The 18,659-nt window shown below is 42.5% G+C and overlaps 2 protein-coding genes across 3 annotated transcripts; one reads left to right on the top strand and one right to left on the bottom strand.

Moving 5' to 3' along the window:
- Nucleotides 1–1,003: 1,003 nt before the first annotated feature.
- LOC114173929 (aminoacylase-1) lies at nucleotides 1,004–5,216 on the top strand. Of its 2 annotated transcripts, none has more exons than XM_028058610.1 (4): nucleotides 1,004–2,055; nucleotides 2,186–2,323; nucleotides 3,390–3,638; nucleotides 4,855–5,216. In XM_028058610.1, exons 1-4 carry the CDS (start codon nucleotides 1,198–1,200, stop codon nucleotides 4,969–4,971), a joined length of 1,362 nt encoding a protein of 453 aa, XP_027914411.1. In that variant the 5' UTR covers nucleotides 1,004–1,197; the 3' UTR covers nucleotides 4,972–5,216. The 2 variants fall into 2 exon arrangements, with proteins under 2 accessions (XP_027914411.1, XP_027914413.1); XM_028058612.1 differs by having other exon boundaries at nucleotides 1,016–2,055; nucleotides 3,399–3,638.
- A 10,464-nt stretch (nucleotides 5,217–15,680) lies between these two features.
- Nucleotides 15,681–16,109, bottom strand: LOC114174389. The gene has a single exon (XM_028059229.1). The coding sequence runs from the start codon at nucleotides 16,107–16,109 to the stop codon at nucleotides 15,681–15,683; it is 429 nt and encodes a 142-aa protein (XP_027915030.1).
- Nucleotides 16,110–18,659: the final 2,550 nt, after the last annotated feature.

Raw genomic sequence — 18,659 nt, forward strand, 5'->3', positions numbered from 1 at the left:
ACACCTAGCCGATTCCGCTAGCATACCAACACATATCACCCTTGACCGACAACTCATATCGGACAAGGCTGGGGGACTGGTGTACCACACCTAACCAAACTCAATCAAATAAGTAAACAATGCATCAAGGCAGCCAAGTATTCAACCTAGGCCGAGTCAGTCTAACTTGTACCGGACATGGTCAATTTAACCATATAAATAATAACCCTCACAAACATGCCAGAGACAACCCAAGTACACGACCTAGGCCGTCATGGTCTCGAACTTAACTGAACAAAGGCTATAGTAACAACAAAGTGGCCAACACGGATAGTATGCGGCCAAGGACGACATCTGACAAGTCAAGAAGTAAACGAATCAGACCGCTCTTAAAGACTTGGTAAAATGGAAGCCCCCGCGTTCAATAGGCCTTAAGGGCCTGGATTAGGGCCCAGACCTACTCATAGCCCAGGTTAGGGCCCAGACCTACTCATAGCCCAGGTTAGGGCCCAAGCCAAGGTCCGGCCCATTGGATAACCAGACATCATTTAATGCTCTATAAATACGCATGGACCCCAGTAATTAAAGGTACACATTCATTAATCACTGATTTGACTTTTTGAGAACTTTGACTTACTTGAGATTCGGAGACCCTTCTGCAGGTAATCCCTCCTGGGTTCAAGCTGACATGTATCAACTAGGGAGAGACCAACTGAGAAGATAGCGGACTACATGATAAGGTGACACTTGTGCCTAACTCATCTTGTTTGTTCTTTGCACGAACAATTACATAAGTGGAATCCACATCTTTTAATGAATAGCTTCAAACATTTAGTAAAATAAGTCGTATAATCGCTTGGACCGTTTATTTCTTTCCAAACTGTGCCGAGTACTGGCTTGTGTATGTACAAATAGAGCAATTGACAAAAATAGATGAAACGTGTTGAGATGAACTAATTAATCCAAATGATTAGTTAATTATTCAGACTAGAAGGAAAATTACAAAAGTTAGTGTGGGAGTGCAAGTGTAATGTGAAATCTGAATTTAGAGTTAAGACACGTGCATCACACACAGTGTCCAGATATGAATTATAAGCAGTGGTGTGTAGCCTGTCTGAGTTAAAACAAAATCTTGTTGATAAGTTATATATAGAAAGAAGTGAGGGCACAGAGAGAGAAGGATCAAAATCACTAGTGAAGGTGAAGTAGTGAGCAGCGATGGAGTTGTTGAGTTGCAGAAACATCATGTTCATCTTCCTCACCGTTTTGATATTAACTGCAGAGGCGTCAGAGTCAGAATCAGAATCAGAAGAAAGCAGCATCATATCAAGATTCCAGCAGTACCTGAAAATCGACACTGCCCAACCCAGCCCGCGATACAAGGAAGCAGCGGAATTTCTGATATCGGAAGGGAAAAGGCTCTCTCTGGAATCCCAAAGCATAGAGTTTGTGGAAGGGAAGCCTCTGGTTGTTCTGAAATGGGAGGGCACAAACCCACACCTTCCCTCCATCCTCCTTTACTCCCACACCGACGTCGTTCCCTCCGAGCACTCCAAGTGGACCCACCACCCCTTCAGCGCCCACCTCGATTCCCAAGGCCGCATCTTCGCCCGCGGCTCCCAGGACATGAAGTGCGTCGGCATGCAGTACCTCGAAGCCCTCCGCCGTCTCAGGGCCCAAAACTTCCGCCCCCTCCGCTCTATCTACCTCGCCTTCGCCCCCGACGAAGAGATCGGCGGCCACGACGGCGCCGAGAAGTTAGCCCAATCGGAGATCTTCCAACGGATGAATGTGGGCGTGGTGCTTGACGAAGGGCTGGCTTCCCCCGACGCCCACTACAGGGCCTTCTACGCCGAGAGAAGCCCCTGGTGGTTGGTCATCAAGGCCGTTGGGGCTCCCGGCCATGGATCCAAGCTTTATGACAACTCTGCCATGGAGAATCTCCTCAAGAGCATTGAAGCTATCAGAAGGTTTCGCGCTTCACAGTTCGACCTCATCAAGGCCGGCTTCAAGGCCGAAGGCGAAGTTGTTTCTGTTAACATGGTCTTTCTCAAGGCTGGAACTCCATCTCCCACTGTAAGTCCACCACTACCTTTTCTTCTCCTCATACACTACAGCACAACAAAAATGTTCCCTCAACATTTGACTGTGTTTTCTCTAACAATCATCATCATGGTTGTATTCTATTTGCCTTTTGCTTTGGCAGGGTTTTGTCATGAATTTGCAGCCGTCTGAAGCAGAAGCTGGATTTGACATTCGGGTGCCACCTACTGCTGATACGGAATCCTTGGAGAGACGCATTGCTGAAGAATGGGCACCTTCGTCCCGCAATATGTCATTCTCTGTAATTTGCTAATTATCCACTCTTTCCTCTATTTATTTCTTCCATCTAGTATATTTTTTAATGCACACTGCTTATAGTTGATTCACTGCTTGACTTTTTCACCATTGAAATTTGCACTCTTAGAGTAACCTTCTGCAATTTTTCTTTACCTTATATCGACTAGATATATGACCTAGGATATAAGTAGTTACAAACTTCTTTTGAAAATTTTTTGAAAATTTTTTGAGATTGAGTTATGTTCAAAATTCACTTTAAAAGGTGGTATCAATGTGTATCCTACTAAGATTTATTAGACCTTTTAGTTCTTCAACTATTGTTTTTTAACTTTAAGGAATCTTTTCAACTAGAAAAAAAAGAAAAGAAAAAAGAGTAGAGAAAGTCATGGGTAATGCTTCCCACAAATAGTAGATAAACCTGTATTTTCATTATCAAGTATATACAAGCACTTAGTAAAGGTAGATTTGTGTCCTCTTACTTCTTTGCATGGCTAGATATTCTGGTAACCAATCATTCTTTTTGTGGTTTGTGTCTAGTGAATTATGGTGTACACTGTTCATTATAAGTGTATTTTGTATCAGTTGGTTCAATTTTGTTCTGGTCCTTAATTTCTGATCATTTCAAGTTTTCGCCTGGTGAAGGCGCCTTCCTAGTTTTGTGTGTGGAAATGTATAGGTTATGGGTGAGAGTATGGATGATGTATATGGAATGTAAAGCTTGTGCTAGAAACAAATAAAGCGAAAAGAGTTGAAATTGATAAATAAATTTTGTTTGTTTGTAGGATGGGGTTTGATTTTGAATTGAAGTATAACTTATTTAAAATGGGTGTTCAATTTTAGATCCCAGATTGACCTGCCTTTATGAAAGGAGTTATGGTGATGGTTATGAAATGGATAGATGCTGTTTTTGGAATAAACTGACTTTTAATAGGATGGTTATAAAGTGGCATGCTGTTTTCTTATGTGATGGTTGAAAATCTCATCTGCATACCACATGATTGACTATTAGACTTTCCTCATTTTGAGAGTAGATCACCCCCTTAATAGATTCTTCATCTAATTTTAATTAGCTTGGGCAGTTCAAACAGAAGGCATCCACTCGCAACAAGTCTGGGAAACCACTCCTCACAAAAACCGATAGTTCCAATCCTTGGTGGAACCTTCTTGAAAATGCTGTCGAAATGGCTGGTGGTAAACTTGGTAAGCCGGAGGTCTTTCCTGCAGCTACAGATTCACGCTACTTCCGTGACCTTGGATTACCAGCAATTGGATTCTCACCTATGGCAAACACCCCTCTTCTACTCCATGACCATAATGAGGTGATTCCTTTAATTTGTTGTATGCTTAATGGCATGTTTTATCAGTCAGCTTATTTGCATAAGAGTTATCATTGTCCTTAGAATGATATATCTGATTTGTTATGTAGAACTGAGGTTTGCAATAGAGTCCTCATAGCCTCTTGCAAAACCCCTGTCTGCCAGATCAGAGCATAGTTTTGGTAAAGAAAGTGTGTAAGAGTCAATGAATATATCTGCTCGATTCTAAAACAATAGTCTTTTCAGGTTCAATTCAATTAATACGAATTTAGTCAAAACTACCCTTAACTTTTCAACTATTGTTTTTTTTTTCAATGTAAGTATTCTTTATTGTGTACTCTTAATTATATAGAGAAATATTGTGTTTTGGAATAGAGGGAATCATAGGAGGAGAAGGTAGGTGTTTACAGAAAACTGTTAGGATTTAAGGAGAAGAAGATAGCCTAATCCAAAAGACCAGTCCATTAGGTGAGAGAGCCTCAAGATCTAGTACTACGTCGAGTAATTCATTCTACTTTATGTGAATCTTCTAACATTTCACTCCTTTTAAGTGGTGACATCCACAACAGTTTTCACTTTTCTCTTTGACAACTTCACTCACATATCATGTATTTGGTTTGCACTTTAATCGTGCTTGTGTTGTTCTCGATATTTACCAAAATTGTACACTGAATATCATGAAGAAGGGAAAAGTAGGAAATTATTATAAAAATGAAGAGTTGATTTGAGTATTTATTTCACAACTTTATAAGTTTATAGGGCATATTGGTAACTTGGATAGTTGTGTGTCTTGAGAGTGTTATTAATTTTATTTTTGCCAAATTACATGAGAAAATTTATAATTTTCTCCAGATAAAAAATCTATGTTGAATAATAAAATAGTGTATATCGTGTATTTCATTTTAGTGTGTTTCTGTTAGGAGAAATTATTTCTTAGTGCATGATTCCCAAGGTAGCCTGACACCCAAATGAAAATATAGAAATCATCCATTATCAATTCTTAAACATAAAATGAGAATGTAACAGAAATTATTACTCTTAAGTGGGAGATCCTCAAATCTTAAGTACCACATGCGGGACTCAGATAGGAATTGACATTTTCTTTCTTCTTTTTGGGTATGAATTGCACTGATGTTCTTCTGTCAGCATCTCTGATTTTGATAACTGTATTTAGTTTGAGGTTGAAATTTGACATGAATTTCTTTTCTCCTTTATGCAGTTTCTGCACAAAGATGAATACTTGAAAGGGATTGAAATCTACGAGTCAATAATCAAGGCATATGCATCATTCAATGACCATGGAAGAAGAGATGGAGCATCCAAAGATGAGTTATGAGTATTAAATGATCATGCAAGAGATGAGTTACGAGCAAATGGTGCGGCACCACCAACCCATCTTAGTTCACAATTTCTGCCCTTTCTCGATCGATGTAACAATAAAGAGGAAAATTAATATTTAGAATTGACTGAGTAGATTATGACACGTGGCATTAAAGAGGAATCGAATGAGATGGTCACAAACTTAGCTCAGAGCAACTTGCCAATTCCATGAATGCATTCATAGAAAAATATTTCTGTGCATAGTATTGTTAAAAAGTCACTCCTTAAGTCACTCCTAAGATTCACTGCGTTGTTAACAGGATTGGGTGCTTCTAAAAGGTGTCTTTTGTTAATGATTAAACTAAAAACTAGAGAGGGAAGGTGTTTAATCAAAGTCAAATCATGATACACATAGCGGAGCTAATGGGCCGAGTAACACCCGGAACCCAATTGATGTGAGTGGGTCAATCATAAGGAAAAGCTGTAGACAAACTAGCTGGATGGAATGAGTTTATCCACTAAGAGAAATCAGAATAAAATCTGTTAGAATTTGTGTTTGTTTTCGCGTTTGGTGGAATTATGTTATAGGGTAGAATTGCTTATATCTACTATTGTAAGAAACATTTGAGGGGAGGAAAATTTCATATATACTTTACGTTGTCTTATCTGGAGGGTGGTACCTCGAAATACCAATTCCTTTTCATCCCCTGTCATTTGGTGCTTTCAATGGCTTCTCAAGCCTCCATCGATCTTCTGATTGAGCAATTGGCTCGCCTCAACGAGCGTATCGATGGCCTTTCCCATGATGTGGCCGCCCTCCAAACCAAACCAACCACCTCCCTTACACCGTCCCCATCACCTAAAGTCATGCCCCATATCTGCCTCGATTTTCCACGGATTGATGGGTCTAATGCAGTAACCCGCTTTTTCGAATACTATCAAATTTCTGAAATCGAACAACTCAAACTCCTTCCTTTCTACATGGATGGTCCCGCACTCAGTTGGTTCCAATGGATGGAGCGCAATAACATGCTTCGCACCTGGCCCAAATTTCTCCACTCCCTGGAAACGCGATTTGCCCCTTCTCATTTTCACAACATCAAAGGCTGCTTGTGTAAATTATCACAAACCAATTCTGTTCTGCAGTACCTCACCGAATTTGAGAGTCTTGCCAATCGTATCATCGATGTTCCTTCATCATTCATGCTTGAGTGTTTCATTTCGAGTTTACGCCCCGACATTCAACGCGAGGTTCTCGCCTTTCAACCTGTCACTTTCTCTGAAGCAGCAGAGTTGGCCAAACTGCAGGAAGACAAATTTGGTTATTCCTCAGCCCCTTCCAAGACACTATCCACCCCTACTTTCGCACCACCGTCCACAACGACGCACCCACCATTATTACCCACACCATCCTTACCGACACTCCCTTATAAGCGTCTGTCCGCCTCCGACATGCAAGCCCGACGTGATAAAGGACTTTGCTACAATTGTGATGATAAATACAGTCCTGGCCATCGTTGTAAATCACGTTTTTTCCTCCTGATTCATGATGATGAGGAACAACCCAACCCGAAAACATCACCCCCAGAGTCTCCCAAGCCAGATGCTACGGGTTCTGCACAGTTGAGCCTGACTGCCCTTTTTGGCCATTTCAACCCGAAGATGTTTCGTGTCATAGGTCGTATTTTGACAAACCTGATTCGGGTGTTGGTGGATAGTGGGAGCTCTCACAATTTTTTACAGTCCACACAGGCCTATGAATTGGGCCTTCCTGCCAGCCCAACTAAACCTCTTTCTGTAACAGTGGGGAATGGACATGCTTTGACATGTTCTCAGGTTTGCACTAAGGTTCCCCTTCTGATTCAGGAGCAACCCTTTTTGGTGGATTTTTATTTGATCGACCTCTGTTGGCCTGAAGCTATTTTAGGAGTGCAATGGTTACAAAGTTTGGGCCCTGTGTTAACTGATTATGAACAGCTTACTATGCAGTTTACATGGGATGGAAAGATGGTGAAACTTCTTGGAGAAACACAACCTGAACCCATGGCTATTTCCATTCATCAACTTCACCATTTATCACATTAGGGACAAATCTCAAAATGCATTCATCTCTCTCTGGCATCGCCTAACCCTACCAAATTCATCTCTGATTCTATTCACGCAGATGTGTCTTCCCTACTCCGCCAATATCAAATCCTTTTTTAGGAACCCACTTCCCTTCCACCAAAACGTCCAACAGACCACACAATACCACTTATTCCCAATTCCACTCCAGTGAAGGTACGTCCCTACCGTTACCTATATTCTTAGAAATAAGAGATTGAGACGCAAGTAAATCGTATGCTGGCCACAGGAGAAATTCGTCCAAGCACTAGTGCTTTTTCTTCGCCGGTTCTCTTAGTGAAGAAAAAGGACCACACATGGCGTTTTTGCATTGATTATCGCGCCCTTAATGCGATCACGGTACCGGATAGCTTTCCAATTCCAACAATTGACGAGCTGCTAGATGAATTGGGTGCGGCAGTTTGGTTCTCTAAATTGGATCTTTTACATGGCTATCATCGGATTTGCATGAGCCCAGATGATATACACAAGATGGCTTTTCGCACGCACGATGGACACAATGAGTTTCGCGTGCTACCTTTCGGATTGTCCAATGCACCAACAACATTTCAAGCCACCATGAACGAACTCTTTCGGCCCCATTTACGGAAGTTTATTATCGTTTTTTTTGACGATATTCTAATCTATAGTACTTCCTGGTTTGATCATTTACTTCATTTGGAAACCACTTTTCAATTGCTTTTGACTAACCAATTCTATTTGAAAGTGTCCAAATGTTGTTTTGCGTTGCAGCTAATTGAATATTTGGGGCACATAGTCACCACAGGATCAGTGGGTCCCGACGGTTCCAAAATTGAAACTATGATTTCTTGGCCAACCCCTAGATCTGTCAAGGAATTGAAAGGGTTTTTGGGTCTCACAGTATTCTACCGCAAATTCATCCGCGATTATGCATTCTTGGCATCACCCCTCACAGATTTGTTGTGCAAGGATGCTTTTCAATGGTCTCCACAGGCTCAAGATGCATTTGATAAACTTAAGGAAGCCATGTCTACTACTCCGGTGTTGGCCCTACCGGATTTTACAAGAACATTTGTAGTTCAGTCGGATGCGTCAAGTACTGCCATGGGGGCAATTCTATCCCAGAACCAAAAACCAGTGGCGTTTTTTAGTAAGAAGTTTTGTCCTCGTATGATGCAAGCTTCTACGTATTTGCGGGAGCTCCATGCCATTACAACAACTATCAAAAAGTGGCGACAATATCTCTTAGGCAATTATTTCATCATACAAACAGATCACAAGCCTTTGAAAGATCTCTTGACTCAAACAGTTCAGACGCCGGAACAACAATTTTACATGAGTAAATTGTTGGGGTACAATTACACAATTCAGTATCGTCCTGGTCGCACTAATGTTGCTGCAGATGCATTATCACGAATTCCTGACATCCAGAGCATCTCTCAACTGTGCATAATGACAGTTCCTCATTTCCAATTTTTAGAGGAATTACGCACAATTCTTCAGTCCAACCAACAATTTTAGTCCATGAAACAAGATATTGAAAAGGGTGATGAAACTACAATTGACTATAAACTCTAAGATAACATGATTTTTTTCAAGGGAAAAATTTGGTTGCCCCCTCTTTTCCATTTTGTGAAGTACTGATGACAAAATTTCATTCAACCCCTGTGGGTGGTCACTTTGGATTGGTTAAGACCCTTAACCGATTGTAGGAAAATTTTTTCTGGCCAGCAATGTCCAAGGATGTTAAGGATTTTATTCGAAGATGTGTGATCTGTCAATAGATTAAGTATAGTCCTCAAAAGGCAGCGGGACTCCTTCAGCCTATTGCACCACCCACTCGACTCTGGGAAGACTTGGCCATGGATTTCATCACCCATCTTCCTCCTTCCCGCGGATATACAGCTATTTTGGTAGTTGTCGATCGCTTTTCTAAAGTTGCCCATTTCGGCCCTCTACCCACTCAATATTCTGCTTACCAAGTAGTTGTGTTATTTATCAATTTGGTGGCCAAACTCCATGAAATGCCTAAGAGTATTATTTCAGATCGTGATCCCTTGTTTTTAAGCAAATTTTGGCAAGAACTGTTCAAGGCTTGTGGTACTTAACTACGTATGTCGACGACTTATCACCCAGAAACGGATGGACAATCGAAAGTGCTCAATCGTACACTTGAGCAATACTTATGAGCTTTTTGCCACCACCAAACTACTTAATGGAGTCATTACATTCCATGGGCAGAATGGTGTTACAACACGTCAGTCCATTTAGCTACAGGATTCACACCTTTTGAGATTGTGTATGGTCGTGCTCCTCCTTCACTACTAGGATATTTATTGGGGCAATCTTCAATGGAGGCAGTAGAAGAAATGTTGAGCTCCCGTAAGGCTCTGTTAGCTAAATTACGCAAGAATTTGCATAAGTCTCAATAGCGCATGAAGAAGTTGGCAGATAATCATTGACGTGATGTCCAATTTGAAGTAGGGACTTGGGTGTATGTCAGGCTTCGTTCGTATCGTCAAACTTCGGTGGCTGGACGTACTCCTCACAAGCTAGCCAAACGCTACTTTGGTCCTTTTCAGATTATTCGTCGCATTGAAGCAGTGGCATATGAATTGGCCTTACCCGCATACATCCTATTTTTCATTGTTATGTTCTGAAACCCCATGTTGGAAATTCCCCGACAGAGGTTGGCATCCTTCCTGCAGAAACTCATCAAAATGGGCCATTGTTAGTTCCATTAGTTATTTTGAATCATCGAGAAGACACCTCAGTTGATCCATCAAGCATACCAGTTTTGGTGCAATGGACGAGGCTTTCTCCTGAAGAGGCAACTTGGGAATCATGGTCAGATATAAAACAAACTTTTAACCTTGAGGACAAGGTTTTTCCCCAAGGGCCAAGGGATGATACAGATAGGGGAGCTAATGGGCCGAGTAACACCCAAAACCCAATTGATGTGAGTGGACCAATCATAAGGAAAAGCTCTAGGCAAACTGCAAGACCAGCTGGATGGAATGAGTTTATCCACTAAGAGAAATAATTTCTTTTATAATTATGCATTATGCAGAATCACAATAAAATCTGTTAGAATTTGTGTTTGTTTCCGCGTTTGGTGGAATTCTGTTATAGGGTAGATTTGCTTATATCTACTATTGTAAGAAACATTTGAGGGGAGGAAAATTTCATATATACTTTACGTTGTCTTATCTGGAGGGTGGTACCTCGAAATACCAATTCCTTTTCATCTCCTATCAAATCAATTCAAACTAGACTTGGAGGTACGAATAAAGGTAACTTGTTTTATACAATAAATTTGTTTTTATATTGATATATTTTAAAAGAATTATAAAATAAATTTTTAAAATAACTTAATATAAAAATATTCATGAGTATACATGGAACTATAAAAACAAACGGTCTGCATATATTTTTCACAAATACTCAACGGAAGTGGATAGAATAAGAGAGATACTTCTGACTAGCATAAGAACTTTATTTAAAGAAGTTTTGTTATGTGAGAGAAATTTCCTTTTAAGTTGTTGAATAAAACTTTTGATTTTTATATTTAAATGGCTAACTCAAGATAAAGAATCTTGGTTAAATTATTCTTTTGGTCATTTTATTTGTCAAATAATATCAATTTGGTCTTCAAGTTTTTTTTGTCTCAATTTGGTCTTTATCTTCTTAAAAATGATTTAATTTAGTTCTTATCATTAGTTTGACCAAATGATGTTAAAGTCAACACCACGTGTCAATTTTCTAGTTTATTTGAATTTTTTTAAAATTTTTTGAAATTTTTTGAAATTTTTTGAAATTTTTTGAAATTTTTTGAAATTTTTTTCTTTTTTACTCATGTCACTTCACAACTGTGCCATATGTCAAAATGATTCACTTTGGTCCCTATATTTGTTTTTAGTTTCAATTTAGTCCTAATTATTTTAAAAATGAAGCAATATTGTCTATATAACGTACCAATTAAATGGATAACATCAATTTAAATAAAACGCCACATATAAAAATATTCAGAGAGTGCGAAAAACTGGAATATGAAGTACACAGTATCCCAACATATTAATAACAAAAAGGGAAAAGGCCCACATGGCCTAAACAAAGTACAAGGCCTCGTCATGTGGGAGAGGACTACTACTACTAAACTCCCAAAAGCTATGGGTCCCCAAAGTGAGCTCGATAGACGTCCACGATTCATCAAACCGCAGCATCTCCATTATTATTACCACTGCCAGAAATTCTCACATCTGCTTACATCAACAAGGTTAATGATCATCGCAAAGGAGGAAACCACACATAACACACAAGCAAGCGAAAGGGTAAGCTAGCGAAGAAGTCATCATATCATACACTAAACATACGATTTCATATTCAAGCATAAATAGCAGACATCACATATAAGGTACCAAACAATATAAAAACACCAAGACTTGACTATCCGAATACGCTTAATGAGGCACCACCACGAGGCAGTGGAATTATGTCCCAGCAGTGAGACGTCACCACGAGGCCTTTGCGAAATTACACCCTTACAAGAGGCACCACCACGTGGCCTTCGTGGAATTACGTCCTGGCCGTGAGGCACCACCACGTTACCCTCGTGAAATTACGTCCTAGTCTCAAGGCACCACCGTGAACTCTCACCTCGAGATTCATGAAATTAGGTCCAATAACTGAGGCACCACCGTGAACTCCCCTTAGAAGGGCCCACAGAATTATGTCCATATGATGAGGCACCACCACGAGCCCCACTACAAGGGTCAGGGGATTACGTCCTACATAAACCTTACTCATACATAATCAACCAATCATGGAGTTCCTATACATATCATTAACATGTCATTTAGTATACATGATCAACCATCAATCATATATCATGCCAAGCTCATCACCAATTAAGTTGCTCCCACCCATAACATGCATAGCACATTCATATCCATCCCCTTTATACAATAAATCAATGATCAAGCCCATCAAACAACCAACAATATTCATGAAATGAATCATAGCCAAAACCCAAGCTAGGTCTCGCTCAAACTGGGAGTCCTCGCTCAGGCAAGAAGAGTGCTCTCGCTCAAGCTGCAGACTCTCGCTTAGGTGAGGCTGCGACAATACCCCTGGAAGGTTTCGCGAAAGCACTTTCACACCATCAGAAGCAACATACTATCACAAAAAAAAACACGAGACAGGACCAAAGCACACCAAAAAGTGAATAAAAAATATGAAGTCTAGCTTCCCTTACTTGGAATAAGCTAGTACAAGACTCCTAACCCAGAACTAGCGAGCACAACAACTACGAGTATATCTTAATGAACTAGAGATTAGAGAAACAGAGTGGAAACGAGATTAATAAGGGAACCTCAATTGAAACCCTAACAATAAAGCTAGAATAAGGAGAGAACGTTTGGGCAGTTAACTTACTTGGAACAACGGTCCTCCTAGCTCAACGTAACAGTGAGAGCAAAATCCTAGCTGAGGCTCGCGGCTGCTCAAGAAGGAGAAGGGATCTTGTGTTTTCTGGAAAATGAGATGGAATAATGGAGTTAGGTTAGATTAGGGTGTTTGGCTCCTTATGGGCTTGCCCTAGGCCCAACTCACAAGAGGCAGCCCTTTTTAATTTAGGGCAGAAAAGCATAAGAAATTTAATGGGCCTTGCATTTTCCCCAACAGGAAAAATTTTCGACCTCGAAAATGAAAACTTACCATGTAAAAGATGAGGTGTGATTTCCTCATATCCTCTTCCAACTTCCAAGTGGAGTCACCAGTCCTCCGATCCCAAATGACTTTGACGAGATTGACTGGCTTTCCTCTACGTTCCTCAACTCGACTCTCCTCCAAGGCAACTAGTGGTACCTCCATAGTAAGATCTTCCCTAATCTGAACATCCTCGGCTTCCAACACATGAGATGGATCAAAGACGTACTTCCTCAGCTGCGATACATGAAATACCGGGTGGAGGTTCGCCAACTGAGGGGGTAAGGCAATCTCATAGGCCGCTGGCCCAATCCTCCTCGAAATCTGATAAGGACCAAGGAACTTAGGAGATAGCTTCTTTGAGCGGAGAGCCCTTCCCACTCGAGTGGTTCGGGTCACCCTTAAGAAAACATGATCTCCGGCTGCGAACTCCAAAGGCCTCCTCCTGCGGTCGACATAATACTTTTTTCTATTTTGCGAAGCCTACATTTTGTTCCTCACCAATCTTACCTTCTCGGTGGTCTGTTCCAATAACTCTGGTCCAACCAACACCGCCTCCGCATCCTGATACCAACACAAATAAGTCCTACACTTCCGGCCATAAAGAGCCTCGCATGGAAGCTATTGTTGTAGGTGAACTCAATCAATGGTAACACTTCATCCCAAGCGCCCAAGTGATCTAGTATGCATGTCCGTAGCAAGTCCTCAATTGATTGGATCGTCCTCTCTGACTGACTATCTTTTTGAGGATGATAGGCTGAACTCATCGTGGGCTTGCTTCCCAAAGCCCCCTGTAGTGTTTGCCAAAAATGGGAAGTAAACCGTGGATCCCTATCTGATACGATGCTCGAGGGCACTCCATGCAGCCTCACAATCTCCTTAATGTACAACTGAGCCAATTTAGTCATCGACATCCTCAGATTCATCGCCAAAGAGTGATCACTCTTAGTCAATCGATCCACTATGACCCAGATGGTGTCGTTTCCCCTAAAAGTTCGTGGCAAATGGGTCACAAAGTCCATCGAGATGCTGTCCCATTTCCACACCGGTATCTCTAAGGGCTGCATAATCCCACCGGGTCTCTGATGCTCCACCTTTGCCTTCTGATAGGTCAGATAGGCAGACACGTACTGTGCCACCTCCTTCTTCATGCCTTGCCACCAGAAATTTTCCTTGAGGTCCTGGTACATCTTAGTCATGCCCGGATGCAAACTAAGACGACTTTTATGTCCTTCCTCTAGGATCAACTTCTTCACCTCAACATTGTCAGGCACACACACTCTGCCCTTGAATCGTAGGATGCCGTCATTATCCAATGCAAAATCCCTTGTCTCCTCTGATCCAAGTTGCTCTTTAACTCTGTTTAGACTAGCATCCAACAATTGTCTTTCTCTAATTGAGTCCAAGAAGTCAGTAGATATAGTCAGGTTACTACATCTGATAAATTCTGATTCCAATTCCACCTAGAGCTTCATGTCTCTGAACTTCTCCAACAGTTCCACCTCCTTGATCATGAGGTGTGCGGTATGCACTGCCTTCCTACTCAGCGCATCAGCCACCACATTCGCCTTCCCTGGATGATATAAAAGCTCAAAATCATAATCCTTCAAGAATTCCATCCATCTTCTCTGCCTCATGTTCAGTTCCTTCTGATCAAATAGATATTTAAGGCTCTTGTGATCACTGAATATGCGGAATTGGGCACCGTAGAGGTAGTGCCTCCAGATCTTCAAGGCAAACACAATAGCCGCCAACTCCAAGTCATGTGTTGGGTAGTTTCTCTCATGCACATTTAGTTGCCTCGAAGCGTAGGCCACTGCTTTCTTCTCTTGCATCAACACACAACCCAGCCCTAGGTGAGAGGCATCACAATAAACCTCAAAGGGCTTTCCAACATCGGGTATCACTAGGATTGGAGCACTCGTCAACCTCCGCTTAAGTTGTTGGAAGCTTTCCTCACACTTATCTGTCCAAGTGAAAGGTTGGTCCTTTTATGTGAGTTGTGTCTAAGGCGCCACTATCTTGGAGAATCCCTCTATGAATCTCCTATAGTAGCCAGCTAGTCCTACGAAGCTTCTGATTTCGGTTGCTAACTTGGGACTTTCCCACTTAACCACTGCATCAACCTTCGCTGGATCCACCGCAATGCCCTGTGCCGATATCACGTGGTCCAAGAATTGTACCTCATCCATCAGAACTCGCACTTGGACAGTTTGGCATACAACTATTTCTCTCTCAAGACACCAAGCACTAGTCTCAGATGCTCGGCGTGCTCCTCTTGAGTCTTGGAGTAGATAAGAATGTCATCAATGAACACCACGACAAATTTATCTAGGAATGGTCCAAAGATCCGGTTCATGTAGTCCATGAACACCGCCGGAGCATTGGTCACACCAAAAGGCATGACCACATACTCATAGTGTCCATACCGGGACCTGAAGGTCGTTTTTTGTACATCATCTACCTTCACTAGAATTTGATGGTATCCTGACCCCAAATCAATCTTCGAGAACACTAACGATCCGTGCAACTGATCCATCAAGTCATCAATTCTGGAGAGGGGGTACTCATTCTTGATCGTCATCTTATTCAGTTGCCTATAGTCCACACACAGACGCTAACTCCCATCCTTCTTCTTTACCAACAACACTGGCGCTCCCCAAGGTGAAGTACTAGGCCAGATAAATTGCTTCCTCAACAACTCCTCTATCTATTTCTTAAGCTCCACTAACTCTGCCGGGGCCATCCGGTATGGAGCCATCGACACTGGCCCGGTTCCAGGTACCAAGTCAATCGAGAACTCTACTTCTCTGGGAACACATCCTCAAACTCGTGTACTACTGGTATGGCCGATGTCCCTTCCTCCTACTCCAACTCCAGATGAGTGAAAATTATGAAGCATTGCACGCCCCTCTGAATCTCCCTCACGACTCCCTAGGATGATAACAACTCAGGCTCCTTTGAGTTGGGAAACAACAACCTTTTCTCTCGACAATCTATAAGGATGCGGTTGGCAAATAGGCAATCCATCCCCAAGATCACTTCCAACTCTTGTAGAGGTAGGCAGATCAGATTCACTTTGTACCTCCGTCCTTCTACCTCTACCGGACACCTAGCACACAAGGACGACGTCCTGACCAAACCCGATGCTGGAGTAGACACCACAAGTTCACACTGCAGCTCACACACCAGCAGACTCAACTTTTTCACACATGCATCTGACACAAATGAGTGTGTCGCTCCAGAGTCATATAGCACACAACAAGCCTTCCCAACTATCAAACAATGACCTATAATAAGGTTACCTGAACCCGCTGCCTTAGCTCTAGTCATGGCGTATACTCTGCCCGATGCCTGAGGCATGTTGCCTCCTCTCCTTTACTGGTTCTAAGCTGGGGCTGGAACTGGGGGACGTGTCGTTGTCCTCGTGAGGGTGGGGCAATCCCTACCGAAGTGGCCTTCCTTGCCACAATTGTTGCACCTCTTGAAGCCTGCAGTTGGGGGCAAACATTTCTCTTGTGCGGTCCCCCACACTAGTAGCACTGAATTTTGCTCTGCTGGGAAGAAGACTCCCTAGACCCCTGAGACTGGAAATGGTGCCTAGTATAGGGTTTCCTCCTCTCCTCGTGCCTATGCCTGGACCCAGATAGTCCTCCCACTCTTTGCTGGGATGGGTGCTGAGTTTCCACCTCCACCTTCATCTTCTCCATGACCCTTGCCTTCTCCACCAAGGCTGCAAAGTCCTTGATGGATAGCGGGGCCACTATCAAACGAAGGTCTCCATGGAGGCCATTCTCGAATTTCCTACATCGCCACTCTTCATCCAGTGGCATGGTGTAGAAATGACTGAGGTGCTTGAACTTTTCTGCATACTTAGCCATTGACTTGCTTCCTTGGGTCAACTATGGGAACTCTACCTCTTTAGCATATTTGACGTTGTCAGGGAAATACTCGGAGAGGAACTTCCTCCTGAAGACATCCTAAGTAACTGGTACCTGCCTCTCCTCCATGATGGACTTCATGCTGATCCACTAGTGCTCAGCCTCACCCGTGAGCATGTACACCACAAACGCTAATCTACTCTCCTCGGGGCACATTTTGGCGTCGAATAACCTCTCAATATCCTTCAGCCACTGATCTGTGACGTCCGGACTGGTCTTCCCATTGAACTTGACTGGATGGTGTTTCAGAAAGTCCTCAAGACTCTATTCCCGATGGTGAGGTCTCGGTTCAGTTTTCCTCCAACTAACGGAGGGCCTTCATGTGTTGTCTGTGAGTGTCCTCAGCAGCCATTCTAGCAGCCTCCATCTGCTGCATTACCAGTTGCTGCTACTCAAGCGATGTCGCCTGCCACTGGATTGATGCTTCATGTTATTGCATCATTGTTGTACTTTATTGCGTCATAGCAGCCACCATTGTTTCTATCGCCCTGGCGATATCTGGTGCGTCACCCTGAGAAGGCTAAGAGTTCCTACGCTGAGGTGCCATGTCACTGGTACACAGGAAAAACAAGAGTTAGACCTGATTAGCTGAGAGCTTAGCTAGCAACATGCAAGTTACAACGGTAGCTAAGCAGGCACACTAGACCATAGATCCTAAGGGTCGACCGCTCTGATACCATAAACGTAACATCCCAATTAAATGGATAACATCAATTTAAATAAAATGCCACATATAAAAATATTAAGAGAGTGCGGAAAACTGGAATATGAAGTACACAGTATCCCAACATATTAATAAAAAAAAGGGAAAAGGCCCACACGACCTAAACAAAGTACAAGGCCTCGTCATGTGCGAGAGGACTACTACTACTAAACTCCCAAAAGCTATGGGTCCCCCAAGTGAGCCCTATAGACGTCCAAGATTCATCAAATCGCAGCATCTCCATTATTATTACCACTGCCAGAAGTTTTCACATCTGCTCACATCAACAAGGTTGATGATCATCGCAAAGGAGGAAACCACACATAACACACAAGCAAGCGAAAGGGTAAGCTAGCGAAGAAGTCATCATATCATACACTAAACATACGATTTCATATTCAAGCATAAATAGCATACATCACATATGAGGTACCAAACCATATAAAAACACCAAGACTTGACTATCCGGATACGCTTAGTGGAATTATGTCCTAGTAGTGAGGCGTCACCACGGGGCCTTCGCGAAATTACACCCTTACAAGAGGCACCACCACGTGGCCTTCGTGGAATTACGTCCTGGCTGTGAGGCACCACCATGTTACCCTCGTGGAATTACGTCCTAGTCTCGAGGCACCATCGTGAACTCTCACCTCGAGATTCATGGAATTAGGTCACATAACTGAGGCACCACTGTGAACTCCCCTTAGAAGGGCCCGCGGAATTATGTCCATATGATGAGGCACCACCACGAGCCCAACTACAAGGGTCATGGGATTACGTCCTACATAAAACATACTCATACATAATCAACCAATCATGGAGTTCCTATGCATATCATTAACATGTCATTTAGTATACATGATCAACCATCAATCATATATCATGCCAAGCTCATCACCAATTAAGTAGCTCCCACCCATAACATACATAGCACATGCATATCCATCCCCTTTATACAATAAATCAATGATCCAGCCCATCAAACAACCAACAATATTCATGAAATGAATCATAGCCAAAACCCAAGCTAGGTCTCGCTCAAACTGAGAGTTCTCGCTCAGGCGAGAGGAGTGCTCTCGCTCAAGCTGTAGACTCTCGCTTAGGCGAGGCTGCGACAATACCCCTGGAAGGTTTCGCGAACTCTCGCTTAGGCGAGGCGGTCTCGTCTGGGCGAGACAGTTCTTTGCTCAAAATATAGCCCCTCGCCTAGGCGAGCGCTCGAGCAGAAAACCTAGGCGAGTTCCCGTTATTCTCGCCTGGGCGAGTATA

This window comes from Vigna unguiculata, chromosome 2, assembly GCF_004118075.2.
Source record: "Vigna unguiculata cultivar IT97K-499-35 chromosome 2, ASM411807v1, whole genome shotgun sequence".
In the NCBI taxonomy this organism is placed as follows: Eukaryota; Viridiplantae; Streptophyta; class Magnoliopsida; order Fabales; family Fabaceae; genus Vigna; species Vigna unguiculata.